The sequence below is a fragment of the Apteryx rowi genome, unplaced genomic scaffold (genome assembly GCF_003343035.1).
Source record: "Apteryx rowi isolate R43461 unplaced genomic scaffold, aptRow1 scaffold_297, whole genome shotgun sequence".
In the NCBI taxonomy this organism is placed as follows: Eukaryota; Metazoa; Chordata; class Aves; order Apterygiformes; family Apterygidae; genus Apteryx; species Apteryx rowi.
The window spans coordinates 148,056-172,880 of NW_020449385.1; the positions used below are offsets into that span (position 1 = coordinate 148,056).

At 38.8% G+C, this 24,825-nt stretch overlaps 1 protein-coding gene across 3 annotated transcripts in view; it reads left to right on the forward strand.

Moving 5' to 3' along the window:
• GABRB3 (gamma-aminobutyric acid type A receptor beta3 subunit) overlaps positions 1-17,246 on the forward strand; it is a 35,080-nt gene extending 17,834 nt beyond the window's left edge. For 2 of the 3 annotated variants that reach the window (XM_026069449.1, XM_026069448.1), the window contains exons 5-7: positions 952-1,104; positions 5,614-5,858; positions 16,089-17,246. In XM_026069449.1, the coding sequence (XP_025925234.1) occupies positions 952-1,104; positions 5,614-5,858; positions 16,089-16,439 (749 nt within the window). In that variant the 3' untranslated portion in view covers positions 16,440-17,246. Of the gene's footprint in view, positions 1-951; positions 1,105-5,613; positions 5,859-13,224; positions 13,231-16,088 lie in introns of all 3 variants that reach the window. The other variant, XM_026069450.1, reaches the window with a different exon arrangement.
• The last annotated feature ends 7,579 nt before the right edge of the window (positions 17,247-24,825 follow it).

Sequence of the window (24,825 nt, forward strand, 5' to 3'; positions counted from 1 at the left end):
AGCTGTTAGAAGTATCATATCTAAGACTAGTAAAGCAAACACTGAAATCAAGGAGCTAATGTTATGTGAAAGACTAACTTTTTTTGGTACAGCTGTAAAACCAAGCATACTCAGATTTAATCCCTTTTGCATTTTTTAAGGAAGTTGCACTTTTTTATATTTGAACACTCTTACTGTTTAAAATATATTCAGTAAGGTTGATACTAATTTCGAAATACACTTGTTTGAAGTTAAAACAATAAAATGTTTTGTTTGAAAAAATTGACATTGAGGTTATTCATTTTTTCATTATTTATTTGCTCCAGTTGAAAAAATTCATGAATTATATATAGCTGGAAATATTTCATGTGCCTGTTTCTTCATTTTTTGCTRAAATAGTTCTGGAAGAAAAACTCTGTCCAGCTCTAATTGATGTTATGGACTTTGGATCAGGACTGAAGGCTTTTTCTCACTGTGATTCAATACAATTTACTTTTGACACTTTAGGTAACATGTTTCTCATAGTTCAGATGTAATTAAAAAGCACCATGTCAAGAACAACCATTCTATGTAAATACCAAGCAATGCACATTTTATATTTGGAACTCTACTAATCTTCTAAATAAAAATACTATACATAAAAATTGTGTATTTGGATAAGCATTTTACATGGAGACCTAGGCATCTGTTTTTAAAAATTAACCAGTGCTCACCCATCTGTTCAATAATTTAGAATGACTTACTCTCTCTGTTCTTCCCAAATTCAAATTGCTTGCATATCACTATATTCTCTGCAAGGTTTCTTTTAATACCAACCAGTAATACATTGAAGGCGTTTTCCCTACTGTTCTGCAGATGTCATAATACCGAATAAAATATGCATGCTTTAGTTTCTACGGAAACTGAAGACAAATATCTGCAAATGTCTTTTCTTTAGTGTAAATAACATTGGTTTTCCCTCCCTTTCCTTAGGTGCCTATCCAAGACTCTCACTGAGCTTCAGGTTGAAGAGAAATATTGGATACTTTATTCTTCAAACCTACATGCCCTCCATACTGATTACCATTTTATCATGGGTGTCATTCTGGATCAATTATGATGCATCAGCAGCAAGAGTTGCCCTTGGTATGTGATAAGGATGAGTGGGACATTAAAATGTCAGACTGAATGTAGCCTTTGGAGGTTGTTAAACACTGCAATGTGATGTCAGTGTTTTGATATTCCAAAATCATTTATGTCAAAATCATGTCATTCAGTATTGCCTCAGAAGTGTTGAGTTCTCCCCACGTACAAGAATATAGGTACTACTAAATCTCTGACATGAGCTGCTCATACAGGTCCCAGCCTTGTTCTCATCAAAGTTAATGTTGTTGTCAGTAACTTCAGTGAGGGCACCAGCTCCAGAATCATACTCCAAGGGTTTGAGCATGGGCTTTCAGTCCAGCTCAGTGTGGGAAGAAAAATGTGGCTCCAAGCCTCCACCTGGGGCTCTGGCTGAAGTTATTGGGGTTGCTGTAACTTACAGTGACAGGAACAGACCTCAAGGTCTTCTGTGCTAGCTGGGAGTATCAGAACACAGGAGCACATCAGCTACAGACCATGACATCCCATCTCACTCTCAGAATGCCCAGTATGATGAGTGCATTTTTATGACGGCTTTAAGTGCCTTTTACCCCATGGCAGAAAAACATGTATTTAACACAATTTGGTGACCAATCCCAGACTTTTTCAGGTCAAAGGGTCCTTTAGGTAAGGGAAGGTAGCTTCAAAATATCCCATAGGGAATATTTCATCTGTTACAGAAGCATACTCAGGGATAGCTATAGACAATGAAGATTAAATGGATCCATAAATAATCCTTATGACTACTGCCTCTCATCTAATCCCAAATCCCATCTCCAGCCGGTGCTTCCCAGTAGGACATACCTTCCCACCTGAAACTTGACACTAAACCCATACTATATAACTTCTGAGTCTGCTCTCTTCTTTTTTTAAAGAGAAACATATTCTCTAGTTCCTTTATTTTTCTGATATGTACCACAGCAAACAAAGACTCCAAGTCATGCCCATACGTTTACCTATCCCTTACCTCCATAGATCCCACATACCAAAGCAGGCTGGGCAGCTACAACTATACCTGTGTGCAATATCATATTATGTCCTAGTATCTGAACTAGAGTAACTGAAAATATTGCAGATTAACTGCAGTTTTTGTACAGTAATTCTGCAGATACTGTGGATTAGATGGTACATATGCGTATAGTACCGATCATACAATATTGCATTACCACACAACAGCTAATGCATGTTCAGCAGGTTGCAGATATGTAGTAGCTTAATGGAAGGTAGGGCATAGAGGCCAAGCAACTCTGTTATATTCATAAATGAACTACTGATACCGAAGATCCACCCCAGAAATATTATGGCCTCTTACAGGATGGTAGGGGTGCCACTTTAGAATCATCTGCTAGCATCTAGATTTTAATGCTGGCCAGAACTACAGTAAACAGAGGTGGTTAGACAGAAATTACCAAAGCTGGTGACGCTCCACACCCTCCTACAATGGACTCACAAATTTTTCAATTTTTTTCCTTGTTTAAGGAACAGAACTATCTCATGTGACCTATTTCTGTGTTGCACAAGGGGTCCTTGTTCATCAAGTGCTGTACTGTGGTAACACACATACTAGAACAAAAGTTGGTCAGTACATTCAAAGGACTCTCAAGATCCCAGATGTTCTATTTCCAATTGATAGAAAGTCCTTTGGAGAGGATGAAAATCCATATGATAGGTTCTTCTGAGAAAACAATTAGTGCCTTGGTAATTATGGCTTGTATCATTTCATATTTGTATAATAAAGTTCTGTACCACAGGTCTAATCCTGTGTTCCTTTGTATAGCCAGTTTTATGAGTCTGAAGCTGGTAGGAAATTGTATCAAAGCTTAAAGGCAGTGCAGTGTTGCGTCTTTGGACATACCTGGCTCTGGAAAGCTCAGTATAGAGGAAAGTAAGGCCTGCTGGCCTAAGTATTTGTTAGAGGAAGGATTCCCGGTGCAATCCTTGTAGACATGAAGACAAACTTTTACTCAACCCCTGCAGGAAGCCTGTATTCTCTGAAAGCCTGATTCTGATTCATTCAATTCCATGTTTTGCTCCAGCCTGTGGTCCCTCGATGTGCACATTATCTGTGCTCCAGCCTGGAGTGAACCAAGTAGTTCCCTCAACAAAGAAACCCAGGCACAGAACAAAGGACAGTTCATTCCCGTGCTTTGTGCTATAGACACTACAAATGGAGACTGATGTCAAGAGAAATATTCAGACCCTTCAGTTGTGGGGCACCAGTGCTCAGAATTGTGAGTTTTTGCTACTTAGCCCTTGAGGTTCCTAATTTCAGTCCTTTGAGTGAGGAGAAAAATAATCTTGGGGTTCTCAGTCCTTGAGAAGGGCTGTAGTCACCAGATTATCCTATTTTTATATGATGGGTAAATGACAGCTGCTTTCCTCCAGCTGTGCTTTAAAAGAAATTCATGGTCTTCAGAAGGGAGATACTGATCCTGCATGAGTGTGGCGTGTGCCTGCAGTGTGTAACTCAGGATCTCCCAGGGAACATCTTTCCTTTTGGTTAGTTGTAGACACCTCTGTATTCAGTGTGCTTACTGTTCTGGATCACCAAAAGAGCCACTGGACTCTCCCAAGGTAGTGTGTAGGGACTTATCTTCAGAATTCATGTTCCACCCCGGGAACCAGCCCCAAAAATGTGGCCATTGCAACACCTGCTGGGCGGGCTGCTAAATCCCTTGGTGGATCTAGGCTTTGGTAAGAACCTGTGGGATGATAATGAGATACCAAATGTGTGTTAAAAGATGAATCTGTGGATTTCTGATACAGGAGTCAATTTTATCTTTCTTGGAATCCCTTATAGGAAGCAACAGCAGGAAATCCTACAGGGAAAGAAAGTAATTCAGGCCAGAGAAATCGCATGGGATGCAAATGTATGGTAATATTTGCTACAGTCCTGCAACCTTCTCACCCCTTTTCCCTGTGCTGGCAGTAAGGTTTTCTAGAGAGCTTGTCAAAGTTTCTTTAGGCAAAAATAACTCTAACGTGACTCTAACATGTCAGTTATACTCCTCATTTTACTGCAGAGTTGGGTGGATTATACACAATACAGCTTTTTAAATAATCTTGTGCTGTATATGACTCTACTGTATTTCAAGCCATGAAACATTGGACATCAGCACACACTTGTTTCACAGTTTAGAGGAAAAGCATTGAAAACCACATGACACTGACCTACTAACTATACAAAATATCTCTTATAGACACTCATAGGCTACTACTACTGTTCCCTGGAGTGACACTGTTTACACAAACAGCTTGATTTTGAGTTATATTGTCTTTATATCTGTCTTCAGGGAAAAGAAGCTGTGCTTTCTAATATGCCAGAATTTTTCTTTTGTTCTTAATTTTTGTTCTGCCTGCATTTTAGTGTCTACTTACAAACTGATGGTATAATTATGGAATCAAAGAAAATAGGAGTGGAAGGGGATCTATCAGAATGGCTTGCCTCTTTTACCAATGCAGAATTATTCTACAAATCAGTGTTTTCAGTCTTCTGTGATTTGTGATTCCCATAAAATTTCCAGCAAAGACACAGACCCTGCAGTTTATTGTGAGTTCAAGCAGACTGACAATAAATTTGCTTTTTTACTGACTTTTCAAAAACAGGGCTCTGCAATATATTTTCAAGTGCTATGTCCATCTTTAGGTAAGTAAATGAGGGTTTCACATACCTAATAGATCTTCTGGATACTTTATTAGTGTCCAGTGGATCACTCTAAAAAGACTGCTCTGCCTCCTTGACTTTTTCTTTCCTCAAATATGCGTACTGGTCTGCTTCTCACTGCTCATCTCACCTCTTTCTAGCTGTCTAAAAATTAGGCTACTAATCTAAACTAGTCATCTCAAGTCCCCTTTCATGAAGAGGATACATTGTCTTATCCTGAAGTAGGTGTTTAATATAGATGGCATGAACTGCTCTAGAGAAATGCCTATCTCTCTCCATCTGCTATAGAGGGACTGACTTCAACCAGCTGTTAAACTGTTAGAAATTTAAAATGGGATGAGAGGATTCTCTTGCCAAGGTAGTGGGCTATGCAAACGCTCTCCCTTTATATGTTCACGTGGCTTTATCTATCTAGACCCCTAATTAGTTTTGTTACTTCCTAAAAAATTCTCTCCATTGTGTGATGCTAGCACGGTACTGAAAGAGCACACCTTTCAGTGCTTTACAGACTATTTGCCTTCCTATCTCAGATCTGTTTGTTCTTAATGGAGCAGATGCTCAGTACAGCTACACTGGCTTCGATGAAGCTGTGTTAACTAACTGAAGTGATGCTATGCCCCCTTGTTTGCTAATCTCCCAGGTCATGTGGAGAAAATACTATAACAGAATAATAATGCGTCAAGCTTTAATTTTGCTTTCATTTGCTGTGAGACTCACTTGAGAGACTTCTTTCAGAAATTTTTAAGCTTCTGCACACTGACAAGGGAAATTTGCCAAAAAGGAAAACAAAACTGAAGCATGTTCTGCTTATGTTTGTAAGATACGCATTCTTTTATTTCTTTGTCCAGGAATTACAACTGTGCTGACTATGACAACAATCAACACTCACCTGAGAGARACTTTGCCTAAAATTCCATACGTTAAAGCCATTGACATGTATCTTATGGGCTGCTTTGTATTTGTCTTCTTGGCCTTACTTGAATACGCCTTTGTCAACTATATTTTCTTCGGAAAAGGCCCTCAAAGGCAGAAGAAACTTGCAGAAAAAACAGCAAAGGCAAACAACGATCGCTCAAAATTTGAAGGCAACCGGGTAGGATTCTTTAACCTATATATGGTCTTTCTTTTCTTCCTATTACAAAAACTAATTGTATGAAATAAACAGAAAAATCATGCATAAAAACAATGCAAACTACATCTCCTTTTTGTGGGCAAACTTTGGCATTTTTATATCCAAGAACCTAAATAGAAGAATATATTTAGGCATGCATAAAACTAAACGAGTATAATTTGCATGACAAGAAACTAATAAGAAGAAAATGAAAGGAGTGCAGCTAGATGGAAAATAAAAGTCCAGATCTCCAGAGTCATTTATCTGACTAAATCAAATCTGATTTCATTGTGATTTGGTCTAAGTACCTACATGAGGGAATCCTGGATCTGAGCATACTTTTTCTCCCTTCTCTTAGAGCAGATGTATTTAGAATGGGAGAAAACAGATAAAGGATTAGTGCTAGCATGCTAATTAATTGACCTGCTTAGCTGAACCACTGTAGGTAGCATTGTCATCCACTGCTGTTGAAGGCCAGCAGAAAATTATAATTCCTGGAGAAACTTTCAGATTGATTTCTGAAGCAAAGTGTTGACGTGGTCAGTGCTGATTACACTCCAGCATATTTCCTTGCCTTGAGTATTAGTTAATGTGATGCATTTTGTCTCTTTTGGAAAAAAAAACCCAAAATGCAGGGTAATTACCACACTATGATATTAGCAAGCCATGTCAGTTTCAACTGAAGGTCTTTTTTTGGCTAAAATGGTTCCARTGAGGCCTCTCCATTCAGTTCTGCAGTGCAAGGCTGTTTTTTCTATCATCTATAAATTAAAAGAGTTCACAGTGACAAAACTACTGTCTGTTTATTAAATAGAAATATCACAGAAGTAATTGCAAACTGTATTTTATGATTCTAATGGTACTGGCTGCTATACAGCAAATGTAATACAGAACTACGCCTGATTGTCAAAAGCGCATCTCTGTGAAATATATTTTGAACCAATAAACCCATTTTTGTCCACTATATTATGAAACCAGAATCTCATCACAGTTGGCAGCACTGCTTAGGACTAAGCTAGCAAGAAGAATGAATTCTCTTTCTTTGAAAAATAGATAATTATAATAATAAAAAAGCAGATGGAAAAAGAGAGTATCACAACTGAAAGCAACAGAGATTTTTGCTGCAAGCAGGTAATGCAGATGTATGCACTAAGGTTCAGTTCTCCCAATGAGAACCATCTGGCGAATCTCATCCATTTAAATGATTTACATAATTCAGTATAAGTCTTGTTAATGGGATCAATATCTCCCCATGTCAGAATTTTCTTCTATATTGAGATCAATGGGTCTATATTGTTAAAAGAAGCACGAATACCTTAACTAATGAAAACGAGAGGTTTTCATACCTAGATCGTGTCATGTTTATATCCCAGACCTGATCATACCATATATCAACATTTTATCACTTTTGACTTACAACCTTTCCTTTTCTTTCTGGACCATCCTAAGCAAATATTGTGGGTTGTTCTGAATTTTCTTCTGGTTTAATATTGACCATGTGTGGACTGAACTTAAGATTCAGATTCAGCACACCAGAGGTGAAATACAAGCGTGCTCCTTTGTTCCTTAGGGATCCTAGCTGTGAAAGGGAACTCTGTATACTTGGTTGAAACACATATACTAATAATGAATGTGAATATTTGCTGTTCAAATGCATTTAGGATAAATCACATTATATGTTCCCATTCTGTGTGTTAAACATTTTGCCTCCAGGTGGTGAAGTCGACAGAGCTTCATTGCAGTCACTGGAGTCAATGCCTTCAGAGGAGCACTGCCAGCATACAACAGGCAAAGACAGGGACATTAGGTAGAGCTGATTATAAATCTTCTGTTGGAACAAAAAACAGGCAGAAGGTGCAGATTCAGTGGGTGCAGGATGTCTAATCTGAATTTCTTATTGGAGAAACACTAACCAAATCCAAGGCAGAGGAGATTGCTCAGAGGAGATCAGTCCCATGGCTTTCAGTACTAGCAGCTCAAGGGAAATCCATCCAGCAGAGCCACTTTGGACAAAGTGCTCCAGAGCACTCAGTTACCAGACCTTCCAGGGACCTCAGCTCTGAAGCAGGAAAACTGTTTCCACAGTTCTGGGCGATGTGCTGTATGTGGCATCCATGGATGTAGCAGGACAGGTAGTCATGCCAGAGTTTTAACATATTTGCCATGAAGGAAAGTACCTGAAAGATCTACATCATTGGCTCTGACCTCTTCAGCAGGAGTAAAGAGACATCRGATTCCAACCTTTTCTTCAGTGGGTCTTGAAGATCATTGAATCTGATGGAAATAATGGCTTCTTGGCCCTTGCTGGCTTCTTACTGTAGAGTTGTGAGTAAGGAGCTGGATGTCCTGGGAGAGGGTCACAAACTGGAAGGCATAATGCATGATAAGGGAGTCTCAGAGCCATAGATTTAGACTATCTTGCATAAGCTCAATGAAATTATAGTTTTTGTCATTTCACTGAGGCTTCGGGCTTCCAGGGAGTCTATTTCAGTTCAGAAGGGCAACCTGTCTAATCCTGGGAAGTATTTCGTATCACACATGATTTGGGCCTGAACCACATTTTTTAAAAAAAGCAAAATGCCTAAAAACTGGAAACACATTTGCAGTTATCTCCACTATTTGGTGACTGTCAAAATGTACACTGTGATGGAAAGAAGGTTAAAAAAGGGTTCAAATATAAAACCAGAAAAGACATTATTTTTAGTTTGTTTCTGAGACTACCATTTTTGGCTGACTTTTGTTGCTGTTTTGTTTTAGTAATTGAATTTGCTTGTATATGAACYGTGTGCCTGAACTCCCTGTCATTGATTTAGAGTCATAGCTCAGAGCACCAGAAAAAAATCCAGACCAAATAAATACATAAACAACCTTCCATTTATTGTCCACATCAGGGGCTGTAACCTGTGGGTGTAGTGACAGAACAGCTCTGTGCTATATCAGGTCCAGAAATTCAGCCTGCGTCAGTGCTCAGACAGGAGGGGCTATGGCATTGTGGAAATCACTTGTTTATTTTTGAAGGCAGAACTTACAGAGCAGAGACTGCACAATATATTGCCTGGAGTTCAGGCCCTGAGTTTGACCATTGCTCTGGAGGTAACTGAGGCTGGGAGTGCTACTGAGGCAGCACATTTCTCTCTCAGGCAAATGGAACAGGAGAAGGACAAGGGAAAATGTCATGATATTTTCACTCAGGAGCATTCTAGCCTATGGAAACCTGTAAAATCAGCATGGAAACTGATATTGCAATTCATTTTTTACATATGAAAGGACTGAAGTCTGGCATGCAGGCTACCAGGTTTGGTTGTAAACACTCCTCTTATATGTGTAGCAAAAGGACTTTGCATGCTTTCCTACTCTTATTTGATTACAGAGCAGGAGACTTTTAATAACAAAAATGTTCAAGGCCACAAAATCCACAGATTTGGGTATGATTCTGTTTTATCTCATAATTGCTTTGTAAAGTGGCCACTGTTGACGCTCAGAAACATTTCCTAATTAATTTGTCAACACCATACTCTGTTGGGGGGGTCTGGATTTGAAAAATTGATGCTGTGGTACAGGTAACTGTGTTTCCCGTCATGTTGGTGATGCTGCTACAGACACGTCAAGCTTTTAGGCATGCTTCTCTGCCACGCTGCTGACAGGCTGTTGCTGAGACCTGCTGTGCTGCGGAGGGCTCTGCCAGCTGCTGCCGAGCTGCCTGGTGGCGTCCCTGCCGCCCCATACAGCCTCACGTCCGGCTCTGCCTCTGTATTGAAGCCAAAGAGCACAATAGCTCCAGGCATAAGAGCCTTTGTAGCATGTGAACGGCACAGCCGGTGTTCTCACATTGCAGAGGTGGCAAAGAAAAGCAAGAGGAAAAGGAAAACTGTGCCCTATTTTCTCCTGAGTAGCACTGCTTGAAGGTAGAATGGTGACTGAGGCATGTCTGAGTAACTCGAATTTCAGCAAATGGTTTCAGAAGGTTCAAAGCTGATGATGAGATGAAACCCAAGAGAACCTTTGCAAGTGACTCATATATGGATCAGTGGTTGACTACAAAGAAAATCTCACACATAGCCATTTCTTCTTTTGACTCCTTTTTCATCCTATTTTACTTCAGATAACACAATTCAAATAGTATTCCTCTCTGAGCTTTTCCAGCCTATCCCAGTAAACCTTGGTTACTGGAGGGTGGCACAGGATACTCTTCTCTGCATGAACTGGTACCTTACTGGTACCAGTTAAGATTGAAAACCTTGATACACTGGCTCATGTATGAGGACAAGCTCCAGGAAGAACTGGATCTTGATTTTTCATAAAATCTTCTGCCTGGGGTATGGGTGCCTAAATTAAAGTCCTGTGTTTATGGAAAAATTTCACACAAAATGGATGGCCTGTAAAAATGTTTCCCTTGAAAACTGATCACCTGTTTCTCAGATCAATTCTGTTTCTCCTGTTTGTGTTGGTAATTTCAGGTTCCATTTGTAGCTCTCAGCATTTTCAGTTTTGTTACATAAATTGTTGCTTTTAAATAAGGCTCAGATACAGCCTAATTTACAACTAAATCAGCATGAGAGAGCTCTAAGGCAATCCTGTTCTCACTTGTTGTTCACTCTTGTGGTAGAGGCTTCTGGCAAATCAGCTGGCGAGCATGTGTTTTGGGCATTGCTCCTTCTGGGCCAGTCCACAGAGGTTATGATTTGTTACAGTCCCCTGCTAAAAATATTGCTTCTTAGTTCAAGCTGTGGCAATTTACATTTTCCGTTTGGTGGTATCAAGAGTTCAGCCCCAGGGTATCAATCAGGAGGGTAACACACAGGCTCATTCAAGCTTCAAACCCCTGTGGCTGCCAGACTTGTGGGAAGAGCTTCCTTTGAACAGAAATAATACATAACCCTTTGTAAAAAGGCCCTTCTAGTTCAGCAGTACTACGTATTTTTTTCGCTCTGGAGATCCCTAGTTCAAACTCCCACTGTTGGCCAAGGCAGCAGCTTCCCATCAGGCATTACTTAGATTAGAGGCCCAGGCCACTTACATCTACTTAGTGCTTTTAAAGAATTGTTAATTATAGCAATAATTCTCACAAGTGGGATTTTATTCTGAGAATGAATATCTTGGCTGCTGTGGTAGAATTATCATTCAATTTGAATTGAGAAATATGAGAATAGCAAAGCAGGCAGTATTCTGTGCATGTTCATCTTTTCTGGATACTTTTCTTGGTGCTATTCTGAATAGTGGGATATTTTTGAAACCTGAGTGTGATGAGTAGGTGCCAAGTTTTGAAAAATATCTCTCAGGGCGACGAACACAATTCCTGTGGGAAGAAGTCTAGTTCTGTAGCATTTATGATGAGGGCATTCAGCGTGCGCTGGGAGAGTCACGCGTGTACTTATTTTGTTCTACAACAACTTTGCACAAGTATGAATGGTGCCAATCCACACACGGTAAGAAAGATTGTACATAGAATCCATAGTACAATCCACAGATTTTATGAATCCAGAGATGATATGAAATACAGGACTAGGGAGGACCATACATTTATTTCCTTTTCTTCATCAGTTCAAATTCATCAAGGTTAATATCAGTGATATTAATATGCAGCTTCTTATGCTTTTTTATTCTTCATGCTTTCCTTTATTTTCAATATCTTTCCATCTTTCCAGTTCTGCTGGCTGCCCTAGGTTCTGCTGGGCTATTAGTAACATAATTTTCTTTCATTCCTTTGTGCTTATTAATTAATGTAAACAATTAGATTAAAGTGGTAGTGAGAGAAGTTTCAACTTTTAGACTCAATAGTAAGAATACTCAACAATATCATGTTTGTTGTACCTGCAGTTCTAGATTGTTTAAAAATATCAGTGGGATAATATGGTCAGTGAATTTTGCTTTAGGCACAGATAACACTTAGGGCCTGATTGCTTACTATTCTATATGTTGGAAAGCCATTTACACATAAGAAGATCAAAACTGCTGCCAGGTAGTTTAACCCTTGCACAACTACGGGTGCACCAGGGCAGATCAGGTAAGAATCAGGTAGCTGGAGTCTAGATTACAATTTCCACGCAAAATAATTTCCATTTTATAATAATTTTAAGGAAATATCTGTTTTGCAGGAAAATGTACTTGCATAGTAATTTTGATGTAAAATAATGCAAGACTAACTACAGAGACAGCCTTTCATGCTGTTCTTGAAAGCGGCTATTTGCATTTATATTATTTCATATGATGGAAAGTGTTTACATGGTATTTAAAAATTTGGGATTGATGAACTCCTAAGCATACCTATGGGGTTTGAGCAAAATACTTCCTCTTTTTCTTGTGAAATAGAGTGAAGGACTTATCAGGAAAAAGAAATTTAATTGTAAAGTACTCCTTAAAATTTATGAAGTATTAAACAGAGAACTAAATGAGCCTGAAATAATCCAGACACTATCTGGTAGTAAATCAAGCCTCATGGTAGTTTTCTGACTAAAAAAGTGTTAATAAAGTGTTTTCAAACTGGCATTAAAACTGAAGTTTTCCAAGATTCTTGATTCGAGAATGGTATTCAATAGCAGCTCTTTTCTTTCATTTCTATAAAAATACAATACTTAACATCTAAACAAGACAGTATCTTTTTGTCTATAATTATGGAGTAGACTTGAGGCTTTCCAGGGGTAAAAAGGCTGATGAAGTTTCAGGTCTATAATATAAACTCCAAACAGAGCAGAACTTCTTGTTCTGCGCGGAGTTGAGTATATTGGTGAAGTCATGTTCCTCCAAGAGTAAGGCCCCGAGTTTCTTTATGAGCATCCTGTTAATCCTCCTTTTTTTAGCTTCAGTTAGATAAGTTATGACCATTTTTCTTTGATGACATTAGGTGGCTAGAGTCTTTGGATTTTTTTTTAATGTGGCATGTCTGGTGAACCTTCAAAAAGGAACCTGTTTTTACATGTGTAAAATGTCTCACAGTGTTTCATGCTTCTCAGCTTCTAACTGGAATTATGTGAGAACCAATCATTTCACCCTGGTGCAGTAACTGTAATTGTGCAGAGGTGGGAGAAATGGGGTTTGATTAAAATTGATTCTGAAATAAGAGCACTGGTTTTGCATATTTAGGTCCATGCTGATTCAGCAGGGAATTAATTAATGATTTGGTGCTCAGCTGTTTCCATCTGCTCTGATGAGCTTGCCGGGAAGCACTCCATGGAAACAACCAGCTCTGGGTTGTGTCGGGAAAGCGATGGGAGTACGTACAAGCAGTGGAGCCCAGCTGCAGGGAAAAGGGCAATGAATGGGTTCATGTGGAGCCACGCTCAAAGAGGCAGAAAGGAGATTGCCTGGAGGCCCAGGCACAGCAGAGAAGACAAGACAGGGAAATCTTTAGGTTAAAGTAGGATCACAGGGAATGAGAAGCCTGATTTCAGTTTCTGCAGACATCTTCTCTCCATCTGCTTCTTCCTTGTATTTGGCGTGCTAGTCTCTCAGTCTATTAACCAGGGGATAAATTTTCAAATGTATATTTCCAAATATGTTTCATTTGTCATTTTGAGAAAATATATGCTGTTATGCAACCTCATAGGACATAATGTTTTGTTCAAACAGAGCATTTACACAAACACTGTAACTTTCTTGGCCACYTTTCATGCTTGATTTATAGATGCAGTGACCAACTTAAAACTGGCAGTATTGCTTGTGGAATGGAAGATCAGAGGCAGAAGTTACAGTGGGGTGGCATGTAATGTTGGCAGATAAGGTGAAGCAGGCTATGAAGCATGATTAAATAAGTGAAATCAAAGTAATACTTTCATGGGAGAGGAGAACCCTGACTACAAGGTTTCCTGCTCAGAGTGCAGGCTTTCAGCTGACACCTCACAAAAATCCAGTGCTCAATATAGAAGGACCCATGGACAGGCTAATATCTTTATATATATCAGTGGCAGACAGAATCAGGAGAGATCAGGAAGCCCTGAGGAAATAAGCAGATGACATCTGTAGGGATGGAAAGAAAGGGAGTAGAGACCTGAAAGACCAGCCAATACTGTCAGAGCAGTAGCACAGTAAAATGGTCTTTGCCAGCATTGTGAACAAGTTAAAGGAAAATGATGTAACGGTTCTCAAAGCTTAAGAGGAGAAAGAAAAGGATATGACGTGATGCTGTGGAGGCCTGGATGAGAGATTTAGTTTAAGCTTCATAAAGAAAAACACAGATCTTAGAGATGTTTTATACAATGGTGTTAAAAAGCCTGATCATAATTTGTACCAACTGCAAAAAACAAACAAACAAAAAAACACAACAGAACAGACTAAATCAATTACCAAAATCAAATTAATGGTACCCAAGGTTGTATTTTACAGCTGTGTGTATTCCCTGGTTACAGATCCTGCTCAAAAGCATGAACTTGTTTTTACAAACCTCAAGCCCATWCTTCTGTACCCAGTGGGTTTCTACCATGGGGAAAATAAATTATTCTTAATGACTCCTGAGGTTTCTTCACCCCATTATTTTGGTTCACATTGTTTATTTTTATTGATAGGCACTCATCAGCATAACATATGGATACCTACAACACCTTAGTTTTTTTTCTCTCTACTTGCTTGTTTCTCATTCATACGATGGGTCATGTGTCTCTCTCATACCATTTATATGCATTTTGGCAAAGCATTAGTGATAGACTATCGTAATTGTTTTCACTGAGAAAAAAAACTGTAGTATCTATATTTGATGAAAGAAATATCAATTTTACAGAATTTTAGCAGGACTGAAAAAAGCTGAATGCCTGTGTATGGAGACACATAGGTTTGTATACTCCCAGTGTGTCACACAAAGCTTGCAAAGGAACTGCTATCAGATGACTGTACCAACTTAAGGCCATGGTAAAAGTCTGTTTTCTCAAACACTTTTATACAGATGCTTCTAGGATGAGATGTTTAACTGCACACAACTAGATTACATAGCAGGTTAGGAAAAAGTGTTAAAGAACAAAAGTGCAGAATGAATTATAGATRAATAAATTGTATAAGTAGAACTGGAAATTATCCTGTATGCCATGGTTCACAATCTATTTCTGACATGGGGAACTGAGTTCATTTGAGCAGAGTCAGACATTCATTAACTGGTCGAAAATATCCAGCCAAACAATTATTGTAAAATAAATGTAAAATAAACATACAGTAAAATAAATTTAGCAATTATTTTCATTTCCTAAATGCTAGCAGGAAGGTTGAAGCTGCTCCCTGCACCAGCTTTGTCCTCTGCCTCTCCTCCAGTGGGGAGGGGGTGCAAAGGCATGTGAGTCCCCACCACTGAAGTTACCCAATATTGACTGACATGGCCTCATTTGGGATGTTCTGTCAGTGCCACTCACTGGAACTGGAACTTCTTCTGCACTGAAGGAGCCATGCCTGGCTGTTGGCTGCACCTCCTCTACTGGTACTCAAGGGGACCAGAGAGTCTGCCCCAAATTTCTTAAGGACTCCAAGTGATCAGGACCTTCCTTGTGTTTACACAAAACGTCAGCACATTGTCCTCCAACACTGTGCTCACCTCCTGTTGGATACAAAGTTTGAAGGGAAGAGTGCCACCTATTCAGTTCAGCAGCTTTCCTCCTCGACTTAGTTCATTGCTCTTTATGGTCACTCATTCAAGTGGAAAGGCCCTGCAGTTATGCATTACCATGATTACAAAACTGAGCAAATGACTCTGGAATGAAAAGTTTAACAGAAAAGTTATAAAACATCTCAGTGGATTCCCAAATTCAAAATATTCAGCAGGCCAGAACTGTTCTTGTGATTTTATAAAACTTCATATGCACTTTGTTCATCTGATTTTAAATCCTGGATGGAAAAAAACTATTCGGGTTTAATTTAATTTCTTACTGTAGAAGAGCTGTCAATGACATTCCATCCCTTACCCTCATGCTCCCCCACCAGCCGTGTAGAGATTTCACTGATCTACACCATCCTTTAAAACGTGGCTGGTTTAGAGGGAGAGGAAAATGCTTGTTTATGCCTAATGTGCTTTTGTACTGAATGCTGGTAATATGATTATAATCCTATCTGTAAAAGTATTCAAATACTTGCTTGTTTTCAAGCAGCTGAGTAGTCCCATTTTTATCAGATTATCACGTGCTTAAAGTGAATGCATGCTTTCTTAAAACATATGTTTTTATGAAATTTAAATAAGCTCAAATTTTGCTGGTACATGTCAAATCTTCTAAAACAATGTCTGTTTCTATTTTTGCCCCCTAGGTGGACACCCATGGAAACATTTTGCTAACATCGCTTGAAATCCACAATGAGGTGGCAAGCAATGAGGTCACAACTAGTGTTACTGATGCCAGAAATTCAACAATATCCTTTGACAGCTCAGGAATCCAGTACAGAAAACAGAGCTCACATCGTGAAAGCCTTGGAAGGCGTTCATCAGAAAGAACAGGCCCCCACAGCAAGAGGACCCATTTACGAAGAAGGTCTTCACAACTGAAAATAAAAATTCCCGATCTAACAGATGTGAATGCCATCGACAGATGGTCAAGAATGGTGTTTCCATTCACATTTTCTCTTTTCAACTTAATTTACTGGCTATACTATGTTAACTGAGTGACTCAACTTTTTTAAAGGACTTCAATTACAAGTGAAGTACTACTTGCCTGCAGAGTTTATATATATTTATATATAAAAATATATATATATATGAACTTTTACWATGTAGAGAATACTCATGTATGTGTGAATACATATATCACAGAATTGTGTGTATATGTAAGCACACACTGGAAAGGAAAAGTATATATATACACACATACATGTACACGTTCACTCTGACATTATGGACAATTTATCATAGAATGCACTTCAAAGGAACTTTTTACATTGAAAGGCAGGTGTCGTCCCAAGAACAAGCCTTGAGAAAGTAAGTGTTGTATATTATCACTACAAAACTTTGATTGTCATAGAAATTTTCAAACAGCTGTAATGGTGTATATAGTCAGTATTTAGTAACATTGTTTGTAAATGCTGCCATACACACTGATCATAAAACGATAGAGATACACTGGTGAGTTTAAAATAAGTCATTTATATTGCAGATCCATCGACTGTAATTTCATCAAGCCAAATTTGTTTTTCTTTGCTAAAAATTCTTGGTTTTATATATGTTGTAATAGGTTTTTTCCCAGTCATGAATGGGCGTCATTTTTTAGTGATCTCTTGCTTTCTCTTCTGCAGTAAGTAAGCTGATCATAGGAGTGTTGCTCTAGGTCTTTGGAGACATATACATGTTCATAATATTTCAAACAAGCATTTTAAGTGTCCATCAACAGTGAAAAGAGTCTTTTGTAAGTACTGTAAATGTGCAGCACATTTTCCTTCCCTTGGACTGATTCCAGCTGCCATGTCATTTTGAAAGAGAACAGCACTTTTTTAGTGTAATTTAGCTGAGAATTCAACTACTGTCAATGTGTTCTACATCTGCTATAGATTTAAAGATTGTTATTCCAGTGAAAGCATAGAAGATGTCTCAGGTTATTTGCTACTTCAACATGAAGCCACCTAGATTTAGTCTTTTTTAAACATGCATCCACATTATTTAACATTCTTATAACATTGTATGTTAATGTAAAATATGTTTGCATAATATGCATTATATTTTCTCAATATTTTTCTTTTCTGTGCTTGCTATTGTGACCTCATGCTATGTCATATTTTTGTTTCTGTGGTGTTACAACTTTTTATTCTCTAGAACTGAGCAAATAGAGCACTTCTAAAACTTCGATTCAGTAATGGAGCATTTTCATATTTTATTTACATACTTACAGTATATACACATACACTTATAAAACCAGTGTGCTGCAGTCACAGATGACAAAAGATAGCAAACAGTATGTCTTGTTTCAGCATTAACTAGTTCAAACATTTTCTTCACACAAATGTGGCCAGTTTTGTTTTCAGTCCAGTTCATTCCCTCATCAGGATTCTAACTTTTTCAGCGTAGTAGATTGTAGTTGTCAAGGTATGCCAATTTCAAATCTGTAAAACTTAATTTGTTTCTTATCAGAACTAAACCTTTCTAAAGAAAATAAGATATATTTTTTGTAAACAGTGTTTCTACCATGTACATTCACAAATAACAACAGATACAGTAGCATAAATAGATCTAAAAAAAAATAATTCAGGTATGGCCCTGCCAGTTCTCTGCATATAGAATTCCTGTGGAAATCAATGGGAATTTTTGGCAGATAGAGAGCTTTGAATGCTAGTTAGAGACATCTATGGGAGAAAAATGTGTGGATATGCATCTACCAAAAAAMCCCAAATGGGATGAAACTGAAAAAGCTGCCTTGGCTCTGTAATGACTTGTGTTCTTAGTAGTACCTGATTTGTCTGTGAGTAAAGCAGTGATACTTGTTCTGCTGCAGTGTACAGTCATCATTGTTTCCATCCCCAACTATTTGCAACTGAACTGTGAAATTTTGCTCTGGGCTGAAACTCAGCATAGAAAATCTTGGGTTGCAAAGTCTGTGTTGTAATCCCAGCCTTGGGGCTGCTCCTTGAACAGCAGCACACTCCACACTGTTTTGCCTTGCAACAAAACTGCAATGTGATCCCCAGCCAGGAGCATTTGCAGTAACCCCAGATGTCAATGCGTGGAGGATCTGCACCGCAGTCCTGCTGCGTTGCTGCAGTGGTGCAAAGCACCTGCGACTGCAGTTTTCAAGCACTGCATCTGCAAACAACTATGCAGTATGAAGAGCTTCAAAGAAATCCATATAGCTGGAGCAGAAAAAAAAACAGGTCTGAAAGCTCCTCAGTATTAGTTCCCATTGGTAAACTATAATATATTACAGGCTTGCTAATACCTAGTCAAACTGTGAAGGCATTAAAGAGCACATTGTCATCATTACAACCAAAGTAATTAAACAGTTAACCCCCTCCCAAGGTACATATTTAGTAGAATTGTTAAAAAGCCTTCCCAAGCTTTTCTCCTAATATCAAAATACAATTTAAAAAATCTAATTTTAAAAAGCTTCCAACCTGTAGCTTTTTTTGAGAAAAACGACCTTCATAAAATGATCTTCAAGCAAGCCTTTCAATAAGTGCTCTGAACAACTATGCTGAAAAATGGGATTCAAGAAGACAGTGGTCTCATGCTCACGATTTAATCACAGTTCTTGCTTTTCTTAAAGTCCTGGCTCCTGGAATCCTGTGTTCAGGCATGGATCTTTAACACAAAGAAGAGATTATTTTAGCTGTGATAGAATTGTGTATTCTGAATCCTATTGAAATAATCAGTGACGTCAGTCAGGATTTTCCAGCAGATGGGAAAGTTATAGTCTTGCCTGAGCAAAGAAGCACTACACATTTTCAGGACCTGGGAGTGGGCAGGAAAACAAACAGGGTCTGTGAGGATGCCCCTCTTTCTTCCCCTTTGCACAACTGGAGGGAGGCATGTTACTACATCTCCTTTCATGAAGCAGTACTTTACACCACCACCCTCTTCTGTCCTTGCCAAAAACAGGCAGTTAGACATTTAAGCTTTTTCACAGGATTTCATGTTCATGAGTCTAGCTGAGTTCCATCGGGCACAGACAGCTTGAACTTTGGACAAATTCAAGTATGGGTTTGACTTGAAAAAAGCTGGGAAATTTTCACTTCAGGTTAACACTCCATCCTTAACACACATTTTTGTGCCTTTTTTTGCCAGTCCCTTCCTCCAGTCCCCACAACACTTCTTACACACAGACGGACACACAACCATGTGTTAAGAATAGTGTTTGCCTCGATCTTTCATTTTCTGGCTACTGTCACTTTCTGCTAACTGCAGTGTATGATTTTAACTATAGGTGGCTTCAGGACTCAAAATGGTAATTCCAACCAAATTGCACCAGAGTAATGTATTTCATAGCTAATTAAGTCATTTCTAACTCACACTACTATAAATAACATTTACACATCATTTGTTTGTAAAAGGCATTAAAGAAAACTGGAATTATCTTGTGTTATAGCCCAAAGGGTTACTAAACAGTAGAAATACGATGGTGGTTAAACTCTAAGTTGGTTTCATCCCGTTGTAAAGATAAACTAAAACCCAGTCTTTTTTGCTTAAGGCATATTTCTGTATTTTTGGTATTCTTCAGCAGTGGAAAAAAAAAAGGATAGTAAAAATGGAATGATGAAGAGATGCTTTATGAAATTATTGGTGAATGAATATTCATTTATTAAAAAGGATTTAAAGATTATTTGCTTACTTTTCAGTTTGTTTTCTGGAGATGCGGGGGGGATGATGACTGTATATTTGGCTAAAATTTAATGTTTATTTACCTTTTAAATGTCATGTGATGTCATACACAATTTTCAAAAAATTAGATGAAATTATTTTCAAATTGATTCACAAGAGAAATAGGGTTTCTTAAGCCTGAATCTACTATATGTGCTAGTGTTTTCTGTCGTAGGGGAAGGCAGAGGGAAAAATTACATCCACTGACTTGGCAAGATTCTTAATGGCAAACCAACTTTTCTTCCAGCTGGGGCATTACCTGTTAAGAGCAGAAAGTTTGTCTTCTACTTTATATAATCTCTACCAGTCCAGGAGACAAAAGAGCTTTTGATATCCAAATAGGACAGTAATGTCCTGTTTCTTTCTTTCATTAATAAATGAACACCCCCCCCCCCTTCTTCAACTATGCTAATCGTGTCAGGAATGCAAATTCCATTCATTACACTTTTTATTACTAGCTATTACTAAGTTATTTTAGAGGAGTCAGGATACTGATAGATTCCAGTAGGGATTTTTAAGGTCATCTTGATAATAGTATAGCAACCCCCTTCCTCAAAAACAAAAGGTACCCTCAAAAACCCTCTAAAAACAGAAGGATATTCAGAAAGTAGAGTCTGTAAACCCAACTGCTGTGTTTTGCATTAAAACAAGCTGTCACGCGCTTGCTTAAATCTCACAGTATCTAATGATACATGACACAACTTGAAATAGTAGATAAAATATTCGGCACAGTAGATTTGATTGCAAGGCCTTTGAAGTCAAAAGAAGACTCGCTCTGACTTTAGCAAGTTTCTGCTTAGTTCTGTCAACTGGAAAGAATTACTGATAGATCAAGCTTAGTTTTGTGGTTGGGAATATCTGGTCAGAGATATATTTTGTTGTGTACTTTGGAGCTGATGTATGGATAAATATTATCAATTAATTGCTTAGACACCCCTCATTCCATTAAAAGACTTCAAGTCCTATTAGAAATGATTGGATGTTTTCCTAACATAAATACGATTCTTAGTATGARGACTATTTCCATAAATGTTGGTTTTGCAGTCACAACTGTCACAACTGTCAGAACAGCAAACATATCCTGCAAAAAATCCCAGTGGAAAATGCTAGTAGAAGAAGGAAGGCCTATAGCTGAAAACTAAACTAAAAGCAGTGGGAATCCTAAAACTTCTCTGATTTTTTTTGAACAAAGACAGAATCTCTCTTAAGTACATTCTAACTCTTCTCCAAACACAGGGTCTGAATTTTTCTAAAATGGTTTCAGCTTCTGAATGTTTCATTTCTGTGGTTCATATGGCTTATGAGGGCTGAATTTGTGGAGTCATATATTTCTTCTGAAAATCCAACCTTCTAGCAGCTTACCAAACAAATAGCATCACTTGTTGTACTTGAAAGCTAAAGACATATAGGGGTGGAATACATAATAGTACACAAAGAACAACTACTGCCCTTAAAATCACCCAGAGTTTAAATCCTTCTTGCATATATTAGCAAAATTTTAGGTAAGACTTAAGCAAGTACAATATTTGTAAAGGGGGTATTGATTGGGACAATGTGCCTTAGCTTTGCAATGTGCCACTGCAGTATGCCTTTGCCCCAGCATTGCAGCCTAATTAAGATTTGGGTTTTTTTCTCCCTTGGAATCCTGGGAAAACACAGAAAATGACTGCTCACGCCAAATTTGCCGCCCTGGGGTACGGTCAGAGAGGTGCAGGGCAAGCAGGTCCCTGGGTTTTCTCTCCAGCCTAGACAGACACGGACCTAAACAGACCCCCCCAAAAGCCATTCAGGTGCCCGCTCCAGATCACTCTACTGAGGCACCGATCGATCTCTCTCCCTTGACTACAGAGGGAGCCTTAGGCTAAACTGTGCAAATTATCCCCCAGCTTACCACCAGCAGTTATGGTCTTTCAGATGTTTTCGCTCCTGCTGCAAAAACCTGGAGACAAAGTAGCTATTATCATAGCCAGCAGGAGGCACATAGGCAAACAGCATGTGTACTTGGGGCTATGATACATCACGGTAAGCTTCAGGTTATTCATTCTAATGCTGTATTTAAATATATTTCCCTTTATGCTGTAGCTTTTGAGTGTTAGCACAGTTGTCTCCAGGTRCTGATGGTTTTTATATGTGCACACTTGGGAATCCAGGGCCGAGCATGGGGAGTTTTCTAACGGCTTTAAATCAGTTCTGTAGGACACCTCTGGCCTTCTCCTCTGTGTTACATCCATATCACAGGTCAGAGTTTACGTTACCATTGTACGAGGCTGACCACCCATCTGCAGGTTACCACGACCTCAAGCCTGCAGATGTGCTGCCAAATGTTTATTTCCTTCAGCTGCCCCAGCAGACGTTAAATACTCTGCTTGTTAGAAAGTGTTTCCCAAATTAGAGGCTGTATTAGTCAAACAACTAACTGCTACTTCACACTTCCTGCATCTAAAATGCCAGTACTGCCACTAGAGACCCCATTTTCCCGTCCTTTGAAAATTACTAGAGAAATGGGGAATTTGCAGGCTGTCAGGCAATTAAAAGTCCCTCCATACACCCAAGCTTAAATTTTGCTCCAGGTTATGCACAGTACATAGGGACAGAAGTAATTTAGTACAAAATTCTTCCTGCCTAGGACTTCTCTTAAGTGTTTGCAGTGCCAGAAACCAGTAATGTAGGCATATGTGAAGGTATTTAAAATTATTAGCAATGAGATCTTTCTGTCTTTTTTTTTTCTTTTTTGTCCCAGGGACATTTAATGTGAAATGCACAAATTATTGTGGGAGCAGGAACCAGCTCCCAGTACACAAAACCAGAGGACTAGACTGGAGTCAGGCACTTGTGCTCCTTGTGGTTTCAAAGACGGTTTCCCGGCTGAGCAGCTGGACAATTTTGACAGAAATTCCAAGTTCGACTTCACCAGCCAAGAACTCTCCCAGGACATGACCTACACCACCCATCTCACAAGCACTCTAGGMATTAGCCTACAATGTGAAGAGTGGGCAAAAGCACTACAGATAACTGCATTTTAAAAACAGAAGCCTCCTGTCATGGAAATGTTTTGGGTCCCAAGTAGCTGCGAGTGCCTTCCAGGCACCAGATTCTCCCTAAGATTTGTATTTCCAGTTTTTCCTCTTTGTATTTCTTATTTCTGGACAATTACAGACTGAATGTGCTGCCTGGTTTGTTTTGCCATTCAGAGCTGTTAAATTCTCCCATCCACCGCAGARGGACACAAGGGCCCAAATTTGTTTCATCTCATATTGCACATTTAACTGAGGTGTCCTGGTTAGTCCCTCAGTCATTGTAGATGCTATTTAAAATCAAGGGAAATAAAAATGATTGTCCCTAGGGCTATTTAAAGCCCACACTTCAAAGTTCCAAGCCAACATTTGTGGTGTTAATTTTTTTTACGGTTGCAAAACCAGCTTCTAGAGAAACTTGTGCGAGATACAGAGGGAACTGTCTGCACAGCAGCGCTGCTGCACAGCGCTCAGTAGCTGGAGTTGCAGCACGTGAAGTTTGCTTGTGGCAGGGAGCACAAGAGATAAATAAGCAGAGCTGTTCTCACAGCAGGCTGAGAAGCCGCYGGATCAGCTGCGTAAGGAGTTTCCCAAGAATCAGTATTCCTGCAGGTCCTCCTGGCACGGCATATGGGTTTTTCCCAGAGAAATGAAAATAATTCCTACAGCTGCCTAGATTTATAATTTTTAGGACTAAACTATTTCATCTGCAGCTGACAGGTCTTTCATGGAGACAGCCTGTGATGCAAATGATCCTGTATTGTGGTCAACACCGTCCCACTCTCCTCTCCTTTAGTATCTGTGCTAGTCTAAGCGGGGATCAGTGAGAGCTAAGTGCAGGCTTACAACTTTGGCTTGAAACTCAGGACCACATTGGCTGCTGTGAAATAACTCCCGATTGCTTACTGAGCTCAGAAAACTGTGACATGACTTCATGTGCAAAAGGGAACAATTCCAAGAAACCTTTTCCCATGAATTTAACGCTTTTGATTTTGCTTATTCCAAGCTAGAAACTACTGCATCATTAACACTTTTTTGAATTACCATTAAGTTTTTCATCATTTAATGGGAAGCAGTTGGAGTTTGTGTTGTTTTGATTTACTAAAAATGTAATACCCATTTTCAGTAGGAAAGTAATTAATCTGTATAATAAATGTGTATACAACTGAACATAATGCAAAGTATTGTGAAACAACCTAAGGGTTTGTAGTGAAACAACCTAAGGGATACCTGTAACCTGCTATTACTATTTGAGCATTATTCYGTCAGCAGCAACATTTGAAAAGTATTCTTAGTTTATAACACTGATTAGTTATTCTATATAGGCATTTAAYATAGCATACATCTGTGTGTATCATTTGCTTTGAGAAGGCAGTTTCTGGTTAAGTCAGTGCTGGAACAATTTCCTAATGACCTCACTGATGCTAAATTTCTCTTGATCATCATTTCTTGCAGACCTGTAACATTCTGAATGCAGATGACAGTTTTGACATTCACAAAGATGTAGGTTTAATTATCATCTTGATTACTTGAGCTGGAAAGCCAGATGCCTAAATATCATGAAAGGTCGAGTAGAACAAATCCTGATAGTTGGTATCTTTTGGTATTAAAAACATTGCTTAAATTGGAAGGTGACTTAAAACTAGTAGCAAGTAATTGGAAAATCAAGGGCTTTTTCCTTTACACACCTTTCTTA